This window comes from Phalacrocorax aristotelis, chromosome 1, assembly GCF_949628215.1.
Source record: "Phalacrocorax aristotelis chromosome 1, bGulAri2.1, whole genome shotgun sequence".
Classification (NCBI taxonomy): Eukaryota; Metazoa; Chordata; class Aves; order Suliformes; family Phalacrocoracidae; genus Phalacrocorax; species Phalacrocorax aristotelis.
The window spans coordinates 122,123,308-122,139,347 of record NC_134276.1 but is presented as its reverse complement, the minus strand read 5'-3'; the positions used below and the strand labels follow the sequence as shown (position 1 = coordinate 122,139,347).

Sequence of the window (16,040 nt, the reverse complement as noted above, 5' to 3'; positions counted from 1 at the left end):
GCACCTCTTGTTACCTCAGACCCTTTGCGCCCCGCATTGAGCACCAAAAAAGACTGTCGGGGTTTAGCCCCAGTGAGAAACCAAGCACCGCACAGCAGCTCATTCCCTGCACCCGCCCTAGGGCGATGGGGGAGGGAGAGTCAGAAGAGCAAAAGTAAGAAAACGTGTGGGTTGAGGTAATAGTGAAAATAAAACTGTAATAGTAGTAGTAATAATAGTAATAATAAATTACTTAATATTTATGTATTATTAAATTACTTAATAATAAATTACGGTGAAATCGGGGGGGGGGGGGGATAAAAATCCCAACAACAAATTCTTTACATGCTACTTCTTCACTGTCCCTAGTATAGCGCTGTAGTTCGGATTTAGTATGAGAATAAGGTTAATAACACACTGATGGTTTAGCTGTTGCTTAGTAATTGCTAATCAGGTGCTAAGTGTTGCCAGGTGGTGCTTCTACTGATCAAGGACTTTTCCAGCTTCCCCTGCTCTGCTAGGGGTGTGAGAGGCTGGGAGGGAAGGGTACATAGCCAGGACAGCTGATCCAAACTGGTCAAAGGGATCTTTTGTCCCATATGACAGCATGCCCAGTATTTTAGCTGGGGGTACTTGGCATGGGGAAGCAGTGATTGCTGCTCACGGACTGGCGCTGTTGGTTAGTGGGTGGTGAGTGGCTGCATTATTTGTTGGTTCCCTCCTCATCCCCCCCGAACCCCCCCTCCGGGTTTCACTGCTCTTTCTTGTTGCTTTCCTTTTCATTTTATTATTATTGCTGCTATTACTCTTTTAATTATCAAACTATTCTTATCTTAATCCATGTGTGTTCTTACTTTTGCTCGTCTGATATTCTTTCCCATCCCACTGGGGTGGGGAGAGTGAGTGACTGGCTGTGTGGTGCTTGATTGCTGAGTGGGGCTAAACATAAGAGAAAACTGATTTCTTTTGTGGGACAGGAATGAACCTGTGTGTTACCTGAGCTCTGGTATGCGGACGTGTGGCTGTGAAAGAAGCAGGGAGGAGGCAAAGGTTCACAGATTCAGGAGAGCTGTATATGAAGTTTATTTTTTATATATATATATAAACCCTGCCTGCAAGAAACACCTGAATCAATAAGGCTCTGAACTTTTTGGCTACTTGTGAAATCAGAAAAGGTAAAAAAAACCCTGACATTCTTCTAATAGCTCCATGATGTTGTAACTGTATGGGGTGGGGGAGACGGGGAATATGATATGTGTATATTGAGGTAAAACACAGTATTTCTGGTCTACACCCTAAGAAAACTTTGTATGTTTAGAATGTGGGAACCTTCTTCCTTTGGGAGTATTTCTCAACAACTGAAGTATGAAGTTAGCATTTAAGTTGTGAGAGGTTTCACTTGTGGGAGGCAGAGAATTAATTCTCTTTTCTACTACAGAAAATGGCTCCTGAAGATTCAGTGGAGAAATTCTGGAAAGCTAGTATCATTGTGGCTAGTACAGGATTTCAGCAGTATGTGATTAATATGGGTTTTTTAGAACTTTACACATTTTTTTTTTCTTGTTTGCTTGTTGGTAAAACTTGAAATCCTTGGACATTTCCAGTTCTCATAAGTGTGTGTGTGTGTGTGCTTGAAATGTGCTGGTTTTAAGTTACCTTGAAAAGGAATTAATCAGAATCCTTTTTACTATGGAATAAGTAACTTCTGTTTAACAGGGTTAAGAGAACATTCCAATATGCATGGCTGCTCTCAAAGTAGGTCACAGAGGAAAGGTCACTGAGCAGAGACTGATTCTGATGCCCCTATGCTAGGGGAGTGCTCTGATCAGGGTTCTGATTGAATGCAAAGTTCAAAGATTATGTAGATGTGGGACATGTGGTTTGGTCACTGACTAATAGAAGAAGAAGCAGCAGCATGTGCCATCTGATATTCATTTCCTATGGTCGCCAAAAAAAGTGCAATCTCTTCTGAGCTGTTCAGTGCTTGACTTTGCTGTATGTCTTGGAAGAGGCATTTTAGTTCCTTGCCCTGATCTTGGAAACCCTAGCTGAGCTGTGCCCAGGTGAGCCTGTGGTGGTTCTGTATGAAATAAGTCTCCTGAAAACTAGAGCATCAGTAGCTGACGTAACTGCAGTGATCTTAATTCTGGTTGTATGTTGTCTGTATAGATAATTTTGTATTGATATTTCATTATAAAGCCTTGGGGCACAATTTCTTGTTTGTGCCATTTAGGTCTGTAACAAACAGGAAAAGCATGTTTATTCAGTACTTTGCAGTGTGACTCTTAACTATCAGCATATATATGCTTTATGCCTGTAAGACCCCAGACCTGCTGAAACAAAGACTGGTCAGAGCCTGCACTCCTCAGCTTTTTCTACAGCCCAACAAACCTTTTTTTTTTTTTTTTAACACGCTATGGTGGGAAGATCCAAAGCTAAGATTTGTGCTGAGCCTGAAAATTTTCAAGTAACCGGTTGTAGTTCTGTATTTCAGTATGACGTTACAGAGTACAGCTAGAAGATGAGAGGCAGCCAGTGCTGTCCAGACTTGACTCCTTGATGCAGCCCCCAAAAGCATTTAAAGGTACTGTTAGAACCACTTTACTCTCAGAATGCCATTGCCAAACAGTACAGGCCGTCTATTAAATGAGGCAGATCACTCACAAAGGGAAATTTAACATTGATTGCAGTTTCTGAAATTCAGACATCAAGCACAACATATTGTATTAATCAAGTTGGAAGTGATGGGCAAATGAGCAAAAAATCCAATAAAACATAATGTATACCACTTGCCAAGGCAAGGAGGAAAAGAAGGCAGATAGCAGCAATTGCCCCTAAGATGGAACAAAAATATATATCCTAAGTGTTTGTTTTACTCTTGCATCATCTCTGATTCAGGTTTAATACTTCAGTGCCCGTTGGTTGATTTTTTTCCCCCTAATAGAAAAGTAAGAATACATAAAATTATCACACTAGCTTTGCAAAAGAAATAATGTACAAAAATCCTTGGGATGTAAGATTCACATCCACTGCAGTAACACACACCAGTCAAAATTATTCACTATTATTAAAAGAACTGGCTAGCAAGCTTGTGCCCTGTGTAAGCCAGGAATGGTACCTGCAGCTGCCAGTTGGGGAGAGGAAAAGGGCTAGGGGAAGCTCTTTATTCAAGCTATTTGATTCGTGAAGTAATTTCTCCACTGTGGTATGCTATATTTTAGAATAGCACGCCTGGGTGGAGGAAGAGTGCAGTCTATTAGTTAAAATAAGATTATCCTTTTTTCATTGTGCACAAGAGCTTCCAGTTCATTGTTATTTAACTGAGAAACCAGAAGATATGATGGGAGAATCTCATCCTTTGCATTCCTACCCTAGACATTCCCATTTGGGGGGAGGGGGGAAGAAATTCCCAACGTTTTTGGAAGTTCTGTTGATGCTCTTTTGATCTGGTGAAGAGTAAAGTGTGAGAAGTTCTTTATATCTGCAGTATTTGCAAATGCAGGCAAATTTCCCATCTCAGAAGGTCAAATGTTGCAGTAATCAGAAATATCTTTCAGGAAGTAGAAAAATCTGCCTTGACAAGGGATGTCTTGTATCCTTTTGGAGATCATACTTCACCACTTTTCTTTGGTGTTCTGCTCATAATGATGAAGATTAATGTACCCTAGCCCTTTAAGAACACTGAAAGTAAACACTTTCTATGTACTGAAAATAAACAGAAGGTATCAGTCTGCAAAGGATTGCACAGTAATGAGAGGGCCTCAACCATTATAAAATGTAAGGTATTAATATATAATGATCTTAAGGCCAAAACCTGGGCCAAGAACGTTGCAAACAAAAAACATGATACAAGGGCCTACAGTCCTTAATAAACTGTACAAAGGAAATTATAAAACTAGAGTATGTTTTTTACCTGCATTCCAACAGGTTTTCTCCCCTCCATGTTGTCAGTTTGATGTGGAGCCTGCTGTGAACTAAAGACATGAAGGGACAGAAAATATCATCTCTTCTCATCTATTTATTTTGCATAGGTAGGTTTTGGCTCTATTGTTTAGTAATAATTGTCATCTTTGTTATTTTTTGTAATTTTTTAATAGGGGGAATTAATTCAGACAGTTTATTAATGGTAAATAATTGATTGGGGGTAATGTAAAACATTCCTGAAGGAGAAGGCAACTGTTTGGAAGATGGCTGCATGGATGGCCACGGCCATCGAGCACGTTGAGCACACAAACTGTTACTTGCCCATGTTTCTGTCCCATGGCTTGGCTGGTGAAGTGTGTTTTGTGACTTCTCAGCCAGCAGTAGTTGTCAGTTTGTACCGAAAATGGTTTGAAATACATTGGTTGACTTTGCACTGAGATGGCTGAGGAAAAGTCATCCAGACTGCCCTGCTGGCTGAGCTGGAGAGGGCATCAAAATTTCCAAGACGACAGCTGCAGCACGACACTTGCTACCAGCCTAACAGGTTGTCTGACCTTGATGCTAAGTTAATGCAGTCAGTTTTTAAAAAGATTCATTTAAAATGGCTCTTCTATGCCAGCAAGGCCTAAACTAAATGTTAACAGCAATCAGATGCTACCACTTGTATGAATTAATTTTGAGGAATCCACACCTTAATTACTTCCAGGGGCTGTGACACAGCTCCTTGACACTATCTGTGGTGGTGAAGCTGTTTCAAGAAGTTCTGTCCTTCCTGTGGGCTGCACAATCATGTCTTTTTTTTTTTTTTCTCCTGTGGTGGAACAACTGCTGGGCACTGTGTGAGGTTATTGGTAACCTGGGTTTTGCAACATGGCATTGTGAAAGTTTGAGCCGGTAGCAAGCTGCAGCACAAAAGGTTTTGAGGTTAAAGGTGGTGCTTTTGGAAATGCATTCAAAGTTCAGGTGCTAAGGTAGTGGTGTGCTGATTTGAATATGTAGGTGCTTACTTGGGATATCTACTTAAACTGATTATAAGCTCTAAGACCAGAGCTTTCCATTATAATCTTGATTAAATTGAATGAAGACCCTTGCTGTCCCAGAGACTCCCTCTACAGAAAAGCCATGAGAGAGTTGTTGGCACATTCGGTAGGAACGTGCCACCTGCCAGCACATTTTTTCTTTTTTGTCAGGGATAAGTTGGGGCACAAGTATGCTTGTAGCCTAGATTTAATTTATTCATTTGTACTTATGGGCTTTAGGTTTTACAGAACAGGAAACAGTAACAGGGCTGTTTTCGAAGGAATGCATCCTCCCTTGTCCTTTCCCACATGGGGATGATGAAGTAATTTACTGGAAGAAAGGGGACAGAATTGTGCACAGCTACTACTACCGCAGCGATCAACTGAAAGGACAAGACCCAGATTACAGACACAGAACACACCTCTTCCAAGAGAACATTCCTAGTGGAAATGCCTCCTTGAAACTTAGTAACTTGACTGTGACTGATGAGGGCTCTTACACCTGCTATGTGGGAACACGGCAAACTAAAAGTGAAAAGGAAGTCACGCTGCGCATAAGAGGTCAGTAAGACATCAAAAGTACTTGGATCACACCAGTGGAAATATGATTACACAAACAGGTTTTTTTTACCATGTTATTTCTCACATGGAATAAAAACCCTCCAATCCAACAGAGTGCCTTCTGGGCCCTGATGGTATTACCAGGCAACACATTTTCTCTGGTGAAATGTTGTAAGATGAGTTGAAAAATTTCAGTGCAGCACTTGTTCTTGTAACCTACTGCACTGTGATTTCTAAAGGGTAATTAGGTAGCATACCTGAGTTCTAAAACATGTGGCTCCTCAGAACAATACAGACCCTGGCATTGACAGTTGATAATGCTATGCTTTCTTCTGACATCAAACACAGACTAAATTTTGTTCCCAGTTATGTTTATTCTGCCCAATGTTATTTCAAAACACCAACCACTTCAAGTTAAAAAGGATTTTGAAAGTAGTAGGATTGATTTTTTTCTTAATGATTTTTTGTTTTTAATCTACAGTTCCCTCTTACTATGCACTAGAATACCAAAAGACAGGCACAAAAAGGACGCTGAAGTGCTATGCCTTTCTCACTTATCCAGCACCAAATATATATTGGGTACGCGGCAATACAACCATCCAAGCAACAGATTGGTACAAAACCAGAGATGGGGTTCTCTATTCTCTTAGGAGTGACCAAACCATTACAAACACATCTGATCCTTACTACTGTCATGTTCATCTCCCTCATGAAAAGTGGGCTGCTGAATGGATATTGCAAGGTAGGAATGAATGGAAATCTCTTCCTGCGTTGTTACTGAACGTCATAGCTGGTTTCAGAGCCAAATTAAATATAGTATTTCTGCAGTGGGGCAACGCAGATATGGGATGGTGCAAAAGGGTGCGCCTCTCTCTTTGAAACTCATCTGTTACAAGGCAGCACATGTCTAAGAAGTAGGGATAGGATGGGGTACCTCGCACTTCTGTAAGTTAGCTTTACTTACTCCCAACGTTTTTTGCATATCAGTTTCATGTTTCAAGAGGTGCATACTAACCAAACTTTACACTCTATCAAGAAAAGAATGAACTTAGGCAAAATACATGGAAACCTTACTGAACCTGTGAGGGCAGGGGAAGTTTGCCTGCTGCTCTGGATGCATATACTCCTTACACAGTCCATTCACCATCTTTTGTGAGAGATTTTTTCAGTACTGTTTGATGCTTTCATCGTGCTTTTCCAAGAACGTTCTGAAGTGCATGAGTTGAGTGTTGGGGGTGTTTGGGAGTGGGGAGAAACAAGCCTGCATTTGAGCAAACAGCAGCTCATTTTGTTAGTTAAGGAAAAAGAGGGCTATGAAATGTCAACTCTCCGTTTTGTTCTCCTGCTGAAATTCACTGGAAATTTAGCTCAAGTAAGTAACTGTTACTTTTGAACTGCTCCTGTTTCTTAGAAAATATTTTTAATTGGATCAAGAGCAATTCCCTTGTGAGTTGTGCATGGCTGCTTCCATCGTCCTGATTTCCCCCTAAAGTGTACCCAGACACTCTCAGTTCCTAATCCACTGCATATGTTTTGGAACAAGAGTGGAGTTTCTAATTTACACACAATAGCTTACAACATGGAAGTTTTCAAGTATGGCATCATAGTAGGTAACAAGTGCACTGTAAATATCTGTTTTGTTAATCTGTCCTTTTGATCCCCAAGAGAAAAAGGGACATTTCATTACGCCTTTGTTTGCATCCATCTAGTCTCTCACTGTAATGTATGGAAAATACACTGTTTTCCTTTTCCTTATGTAGTAGCAGTGTGGGTTACAGTGTGGTTTTGAACCCCATCCCTCTGTTTGTTCAGCCTCTCAAAAAGAAACTAAGTGTGGTTATACCCTGTCAAAATAAGGTATTAGTTTCCAGCAGACTGCCAGCCACCACAGCCTCCTCCAGTTTTCCTTCCTTTGCAGCAAATCCCTGCTGTCAAATGAATGGTTGTGCTATGATATTAATCTGTCTTATATTAGCATTTTACACATTAGCTATTAGTTCCACTTACCTATTCTTTCCTCCCCCTTCCTTTTACAATTAATGAATAGCTTTAAAAAAGTGTTCCACGCAGACAGGTAAAATACTTAAGTCCACCACAGCTGAGAGTTGTTTCTACTTAAATAAAATCTTTTTATTCATTTAATTGAATTATGTTGTAACAGTTTTACCTGCACATTTAAAGCAAAAGGGTATCTGATTAGTAGCATTTTTCTCTCTGTTCCCAACATGTGGAATTTCATGCTACTTAACACAGTAACTTAGACTAGGCTGGATCACTTTTATTAACGAGCCCCCCAGTTAGAGGAGAAATGGGCAAATGAAACCAAAATAACTTTCAAAAGTATAGCTAATACCAATTAGATATTTTTATTTTTTAATGTAAGATAGGTTTGCTTTTAAGATCTTCAGATGCTTCTAGAAGCATACTGTGATTTTTGAATATGATATCAAAATAGTGAAATGTTTTTATATTTGTCCACAGTAGCATCAGACTACAGAAAAAATTCAGAAAATATCTAAATAACCTTCACAGTATTTAAAAAAAATTGCAGAGGGTTCTTCAATTATCTCTTTCAGACCAACTGTCTAACGTGGAAGGAAGTAGCACTGTAATTCCTTGTGAATATAGCAATAACACTGCAAACAATGAAGTTTTCAACGTCATCTGGACATTAAACAGAAACGGTGCGATCTCAGTCCTGGCCTCCTTCAATGGTACAGCTTACTCTTGCCAGCCTCAAGTCCAGATGAACCAAAGTGATTTTTCGCTGATGTTGCGTGATCTTACTGAAAACAACAGTGGAGAATATCTGTGTAATATTTCAGCACCTCACTACACAAAACTTACTGTGACAACTTTACAAGTTAGTAAGTTGCTGCTCTTTCCATTTTGGAGGATGGGGACCAGTGAGGGGAATTCAGAGCCAAAAGGTCAATCAGAAAACTGTAAAATGTTGAGAAAAATCACCTTGTGTAATAAGTACAGGTGGGTAGAAGAGATACGTTATTACTGTTGTCCCAGAAAAAAAAGGTTACCTAAGATGTATTTATTTGAGGTTTTGTTTTGTTTTCGGTTAGCAGCTTGTTGTGGCAAAGGTCTCAAAATCTGTGGCTGCCCTCAGAGCTGAGGGCTCAGGCAAACTCAGACTTGTGTACTAAATGCTCCAATAATAGGAAATATGGTCTTTAAAGGTAGCAGGGAGATGAAGGGAAGCCCAAAGTTGTTGTATAAATGTGCCTGCAGAAGAAACCTTGCTGAGGAGAGCACACAGTTGTTATTTTCAAAGCTTTAATTCTACACAGCAGGCTTTTTTTAGACCCAGGGATATATATATGTTTATATGCATGACTGTGTTTTTATGAACTGTAGTAAATTTCCAACTGTGAAGTCTTAGTTACAGTCCTTCCCTTGGTTCCAGTTTCAGAGAGACTTACTGATTAACTTTTCTATCTATTGAAAACTCTTACTGAGGGTTAAAAAATTTACTTTGGCTTTCTAAAATTACAGTGCAAACTATAGATTTGTTCAAAAACTGTATGCTGTTTGGGATGCAGCCTCCTTAAATCTCAGTCCAAAGGGAGGAGGAAAAAAAACCAACCAAACCAAAAACATTCAAACTGTAGCACATAGGCATTTTATGTAATTAAATACAATCACCTAAAGACTGAGAACTAATCTAGGACACCTCGTTTGTTTCTTTCTTTTAAGAAAGAAGAGAACTTGAAACAAGCCAGTAGGACATGAAAAACAGAGGCAACGTAGCAGAAAAGGGGCTAGAATAAGTGATAACAACTGCGCATTTTTGTCTTCTTCTCACTCCTCCCCCATGATAGCTTAGTTTCAGTCTGAAAACTTGATGTAGGGTGTGCTTTAAATAGCAGTGGCTTTATGAATCTGAAGGAGGGAAGTTAGGTTAAAGAAAACAGTTAAGTCAGACAAACACACTCCTTGCAGCTCGAATTCCAGCGTGATCTTCCTTATCCTTTAAATTGAGTATCATGCCTCTGAAGTGGAGAGCGTTTAACACCTCCAAAGACTTGTACACTTAACTGATACTCCTAACTTACATGCACAGGTGCATCAGTCTCCCTGTACATTTACTGGAGACAAACACGTGCACCTGTTCTGTCCAAATATGATCTGAATTGTCCTCTACAAATGCCGTTCTCTAGCCACTCTCTGCAAATGGATCATACAATAGCCATAGGTGATACAAATCCCCCCTTTAGTGGCTAAATTACTGTGCCACTCACAGAATTTTCCTACTCATGGACCAGAAATACATTGCACAGAACACAATACACTTACCAGAGAGGTTAGCATCTCTGGCAGCACAGGCAGAAAGCAGGTAAGCATAGTAAGTAGGGCATAAGGGAGCTTGCTAGATCAGGATGTTGGACAGTGGTCATAGTACAGCAGCTGCTCAATCATCAGAAAGATTTCCAAGTGCCACTGGAAAGAGACTTTCAAGGGGAAAAGTGAGATGGATTTACAATCATTTCAGAGGCCTTGTCCTGTGTAAAGAAAGGTCACAGCTGCTCTAGCAAAGGAACTGAGAAGACGTAAACACAGGTCTGCATGTGGGGACAGAGCCAAGCTGAAGGCAATGACTACATTAAATGCTCTGTTTTGATAGTTCTCATTTTTAAACTGCTTGCTGGACATCCATAGGGAGTTTCCAAAGGGGTGTAGAATTTTTCAAATTCTTTGGATGAGACGCAGCAGTGGAAAGGAAGCCTGAAGTAGAAGAACTGTACTTAAAGGAATGAGTCCTCCAGGTCTGAGGGTTCTCATGTTGTTGAAATTGGCTGGCATAATGAGATGCTTGGTGCTGTGCAGGACCAAGCTCTGCTAGATGGGCTCTTTCCACCTAAGCAACAACAGATCCTCATGCTCACCTGGATTGCATGGTTGCATCATGACGTTGGGAAACATTTTAGATGAAAGTTGCAAAGATTTTGAAACAGAAATCATTAAATCTAAGGTCCAGGCTGGATAACGCTTACTGAGGAGTTCTACTGGAAATCAGCAGTACTGTTAATGGCACTGAGCACTGTGCCAGTGAGGCAGGGTTTTCCATAGTGGGCAGTTGATCGTTTTTTTTTTTTAAATGGGACTTGTATTAAGAAGCCATCAAATCATATTACATAAGCACACATGGAATTTTGTATCAGCACAATTAAGTAAAATAATCTTGCTTTCAGCTATTCACACAAGTCATTAAGGTATCTCTTTCAAGTTTTATAGTATGGGTCAAGTAACTTGAATATTGTTGTACTAGTAACATTAAGAAGAAACTGAGACATTGTCCCTAATTTGTATTTTTAAAAAGATTCAGGTAACAACTGGAGAATTGTGGTAGGAGTGATCGCATCACTAGTGGTGGTGGTGGTAGCAGTAGCTGCTATTTTCCGCGTGTCTTCAAAGGTATGTACAATTATTAGGGGCTTTATTTTTAAAGATACTTTTAAGCTTAAAGCCAGATCTTGAATGTTTGACCAAAACATAAATTTGATTTGCATTGGATAAAGGATACAAAAAAAAGACTGAAAATGGAGGATGATAACTCTCACCACAAGTAAATTGTCCTCATTCTTACTATTTTCTATTTCTATTTACTATTTTCTATGTCCAGAAAACCCTCTTTGGTATACCTATACAATAGTATTTTGGTTGTAACAATGTTAATGTGACCTTCCCTAAGACTAAGAAGTTGGTTAGTCTTCACAAATACTTTCTGATAACCAGTTTGATGGTTTTTAAAGCAAATTAACTTTCTCTCACTTGTGTTTAAGACCAAAAAAAACCCCCCAAACCAAAACATGGAGTCCCTCAAACAATGCACGTACCTAGTTTTTGTTAGGGCTCAGATTACTATTTCAACTACATCCAATGTCAAAGCTCACCAAAGCTTCAGTGTGAAAGGTTATACTGCTTGCTTTGGTTAGGGCACTGTTAAAACCATATGGTCCCTGATCTCATCTCTCCACACATCTCTCCTATTTACTAGAGTACAGCATCTTCAGGTGGATGCATTTTATTCTTATGCATTTGTAATAGGCTGTCTGTCTTATAATATAAAATGTTCTTTCCTCTGCATTTGTGGTAAGTACCCTTAAAAAAAAAAAAAACCCTAAACTTTAGCTCTTGGTCCTTAGGGTACATCTTTCTGTCTCTGACAATACAGCCCTATCTGTGGAGGGATATACCTTCAAACTCCATGGGCCTTTAAGAATTTGTTACAGCCCAAATTCGGAAAGCTTCAGGAGACCTCTTACAATGGTTACCATGAGTTTCGACAAGAATGCACCAGAAAGCCAACTCTAAAATGGTTGAGTCTCAGGCTTTTTTCACTTTTCTCACACTTAGAGATTCACTTGCATGCTGCTTGTTAGCCAATTGTAATGCTAACATGCTTTAGGGATGATAACATACTTCTGAGGTGAAGCTGTTTAAAGTATTTAAGCAAGATCCATTTATCGTGGGACCTGCTGAGACCTTTAACATATCATAGTCAGAGGAAGTGGAACAGCTTACAGGTTAACTCATCTCTGGTTACGTTGATGGATGACTAGATGGAAGAAACAGGAATGTTTCTGTGCTGTTGTGTGGATGTTTATTGTACTCAGCTAATGTTAAAATGGAAAATACTGACGTGTCTTTATAGTGAGCATGTTTTGCTCTGTTCACACTAGAGGATTAATTTTGCACATGAGTGGTTCTTACAAACATTTTTGTTTTAGCTAGAAACACAGGAAGGATCACAGAATGAGATGGATCCTATGAACACCCCGACATAACGAAGAAAATCCCTCTCTGCACACACAAACACTACTGAGATTGCTGCTGCAGAGAACAAAGCATTCCTTCACCTTCCCTATGGAGTTACATGAAGAGCCACATGCAAATCTGGTTATCTGAGCAACAGTAACAAACAACTGAACTGATTAAAACAAAAAAAAGTCAATTGATACTTGTATGTGAGGAGTCAGCATGAAAAATTGGAACTTGGATATCCTAAAGGGACAACGAAGAAGTTTCCACAAAAAAAGGTTTGAAGTTTTGAAGGAGAACGACAACTCACTGTTTTGTACCTCATTTAGTATTTTAATTTCAAGCAAAGACAAGTTCCCTCTTTAGAAGTGGAAAAGCTCTAAGTGAATGCTCAATTTCTGAGCCACAGGCAGTCCTGATAGGACATGTTCCTCCACAGCACGTCTAATGTCTCTCCTGCCACTGGTGAACAAAAGTCCTTTGGCTGTCTCCTGGTTTCAGCTGGGAAAGAGTTAATTTTCTTCACAGCAACTAGTAGGGGGCTGTGTTTTGGATTTGTGCTAAAAACAGTGTTGAAAACATAGGAAGGTTTTAGTTGTGCTAAGCTGTGCTTACACTAGTCAAGGACTTTTTCAACTTCCCATGCTCTGCCAGGTGCACAAGGAGCTGGGAGGGGACACAGCCGGGACAGCTGACCCCAACTGACCAAAGGCATATCCCACACCATATGGCACCATGCTCAGCATATACAGCTGGGGGAAGAAGGAGGAAGGGGGGCACATTCAGAGTGATTGTAAAAGAACAACCTCAACCTTGGAAAGAACTGGTATTGTATATGTTTTATTAGCATTTATCTAGACTCCTTTAATATTTAACCTAATCTTAGGGATGGGATATCTTGGCCATCAGCAATTATCCATTTAATCAAGGACAAGCATTCCCTTTACAAGAAAATTATGGAAAGTTGGCAAGAGATATTAGCCTTAAATTGTCCTTGCGTAACATTAAGTACCCTAACCCTTTTTATCCATATATGGTTGCATCAGTAAAGACCACAGAGGAAGGCATGCGCAGAAGAATCTGAAGCGGAGTGACTTAATGCCATTGTGCAACCTATGTAGATTAGAATACGTATGGACTATTGTATAACTATAATGAGGCGACCAGCTTTGGTGTGCTTGATTTGTGGAAAACCACCAAGCACCGAGGCCTGCACAACCCTGAAATAAATTAGCAATGTCTTTCCTGAATGTAAGATTATTGACTCATTGCACACTGGGCACCGAATCCACTTTTTGGACAACATGATAGTGTTTGTCTTCTCAAGTAATGGTTACGTATGATGGAGCCCTGCTTTTCTGGAGATGGCTGAGCACGTGCCTGCCCATGGGAAACGGGAAATAAATTCCTTGTTTTGCTTTGCTTGTGTGTATGGCTTTTGCTTTACCTGTTAAACTGTCTTTATCTCAACCCACAAATTTTCTCACTTTTCTGATTCTCTCCCCCATCCTACTGCTAGGGGCAGTAAGCCACTGGCTGTGTGGTGCTTGGTTGCTGGCTGGTGCTAAACCACAACAGGCTGGTAGTAATGGAAGCTTCTAAACTGACTAGTTGCATGAAAAAAGTTTACTTTCTGCTCTTCTAAAAACTCATACAGACTCTGACTGGCAGGGCAGATGGAAGCTAGGTTATCCCAGGTTTAACCTGTGGTGCTTTAACAATCTGCAGATGAAATACATGGCTGTGAACTATGCTTGGATTTGCCCTTGGTTTTGATTTTTGTCAGAGATCTGCTGATGAGGATTTGTTCTAACATAATGAAGCAGGCTGTTGGCAAGATGTGATCTATTGATCCCTGGGGTTTGGCAAAATAGAACCACAAATAAATGAATGGAACATACAGTCTCTTTGGATTTTTGCTTGATGTTTATTTCTGTAAGTGCTTTTTTTTTTCTACATCTGATTTCAGTTGTGCCTGATTATATCAAGCATCTTCTCATCTGTCTGCTTGGACTGTACTTATTCCTCTTCATGAACCTGAAATGCAATTGAGATAGCATGCCACTGTTAAAAATGGAAGTGTTGAGGGGGTTTTAGAGTAAGTTCACAAGTAAATGACAAAAGCTTCTCTTCATTAGTGCTTCTACTCCCTGGCATTACCAGCTTTTATCTGAAATAGAATTATTATCATAACATTTCTTGTTTTTTTGGCTTGCATGCACGGCTTTTGCTTTACCTAGTAAACTGTCTTTATCTCAACCCATGAGTTTTTCTCACTCTTCTGATTCTCTTCCCCTAACCCACTGGGTAGGGAGAGAATGAGTGGCTGTGTGGCGGTGCTTGGTTGCTGACTGGGGCTAAACCACGACATCCATAAAAATTGTATGATGCTAAGCATGGCAGTTTATGTTTCACTTGCAGATGAAATAGATAAAGCAATGACCCAGCTCCTCTTTCTATCATTCTTACAAGTAACAACCCCACTCTTACTTGCCCTGGTTGCCACAAGGCAAGCATAGATAAGCAAAGGTTTGCTTTCAGTTCAAGTTCTTAGGCACCTTTTAAGTTCATCAATATTGTTCTACTACCATTCTGCTCAACTGCTGAACACCACAAATATATTTCTAATTATTAATGACTTCCCAGCACCTAAGTGACTAATCAGTAATATTTGCTTTCCATCCAGCTCTTCAACTCAGTACAAGTACATTGAAAGAGCAATGTTAAAATATCTGGCAATCTGCTAGCGCAGTAATCCCCAGGCTGTATGACATACATAGAAACCTACATCATCAGAGGGAGAAGAAGATGGAGCTTTTCAATATCACTTGCAAAAAAAACAAAAGACACCAAGAAAAAAAAAACACCAAACCCAACACCATCACCACCACCACAACCCCAAAATCACCCATTCTGGAAACTTCTGGCTGCTGAGCACAGAGGTTAAATGACAACACCAAGAGGACAGAGAATTCATTTTGCCTAAGCAACACATTGCTGTCCTAAAGGCTCACCTTAATGTTAAAATAAAGGGTAGACTGAAACTAACAGACGCAGTAAACAAGAATTTATTCTAGTCCATGCTACTTTAGAGAGATGTAACAGATCTTCCTGCATACACAGCATCCACTACTGTGTATTAAACAGACACATTTACCCCATACTGTATAACCATACCTTTTTCATGCCGATATCTCTTGACTTGCTCCTCAGCTTATTAACTTGAGATTCAGCTATTTCAGCCCGTTCTTCGGCATCATCCAGATCATGTTGCTGTTTTCTGTACTTTGAAAGGTACAGATTGGCTTGAGCTTCCTGGTGAGAGAAAACAGTGCAACTGATTTCCTTCTGTCCACGTGAAACAAAGCTTCCCATTTCAAGCAGGATGGAAAGTGGCCAGCATGACTAGGTAACAGCTGTATGGGAACCACCTGCCTCCTGAGGAACTGAGATTGTTATTTTACAGAGTTGATGTTTCCAGTGGCACTCTCTGTGTTAAGTGAACTAGGAGGTTCCCAGCATGCCTCCTGAGAGGGTTGGAGGAAAAAAGTCTTTCCTGTTCCTTCCCTTGCCCCCTTTGCCTTTGCAAATTATGCTGCAATCTTAAGATAAAATTTAATACCTTTTCTTAAATATAATAAACACATGTGCTACATATTTTACTATATATATGATAAATGCATTTATATGTAAAAGTTTTATATGAATATAAATACAAATGTTAATACACACACAAAAATATGTGTTTGTACTAAAAGCTTCTATGGATTACCTATTGTGGCT

General features: G+C 39.8%; 2 protein-coding genes across 8 annotated transcripts in view; one reads left to right on the top strand and one right to left on the bottom strand.

The window, feature by feature from the left end:
* Window positions 1–21: 21 nt before the first annotated feature.
* HHLA2 (HHLA2 member of B7 family) lies at window positions 22–14,162 on the top strand. 6 transcript variants are annotated; one of them, XR_012662375.1, is made up of 8 exons: window positions 22–154; window positions 957–1,154; window positions 3,907–4,010; window positions 5,163–5,483; window positions 5,965–6,225; window positions 8,060–8,468; window positions 10,816–10,910; window positions 12,227–14,162. XR_012662375.1 is itself a non-coding variant. In XM_075104134.1 (8 exons), exons 3-8 carry the CDS (start codon window positions 3,962–3,964, stop codon window positions 12,267–12,269), a joined length of 1,056 nt encoding a protein of 351 aa, XP_074960235.1. In that variant the 5' UTR covers window positions 25–154; window positions 957–1,154; window positions 3,907–3,961; the 3' UTR covers window positions 12,270–14,162. The 6 variants fall into 6 exon arrangements, 3 of the variants coding, with proteins under 3 accessions (XP_074960235.1, XP_074960217.1, XP_074960226.1); XR_012662378.1 differs by having other exon boundaries at window positions 24–154; window positions 8,060–8,346; window positions 12,231–14,162; XR_012662377.1 differs by having other exon boundaries at window positions 24–154; window positions 8,060–8,346.
* Window positions 12,433–16,040, bottom strand: part of MYH15 (myosin heavy chain 15) — a 48,100-nt gene continuing 44,492 nt past the window's right edge. The window contains exons 41-42 of one of the 2 annotated variants that reach the window (XM_075104071.1): window positions 15,435–15,572; window positions 14,165–14,294 (exon numbers count right to left, since the gene is read on the bottom strand). In XM_075104071.1, coding sequence (XP_074960172.1) covers window positions 14,277–14,294; window positions 15,435–15,572 — 156 coding nt within the window. In that variant the 3' untranslated portion in view covers window positions 14,165–14,276. Of the gene's footprint in view, window positions 15,573–16,040 lie in introns of both variants that reach the window. The other variant, XM_075104062.1, reaches the window with a different exon arrangement.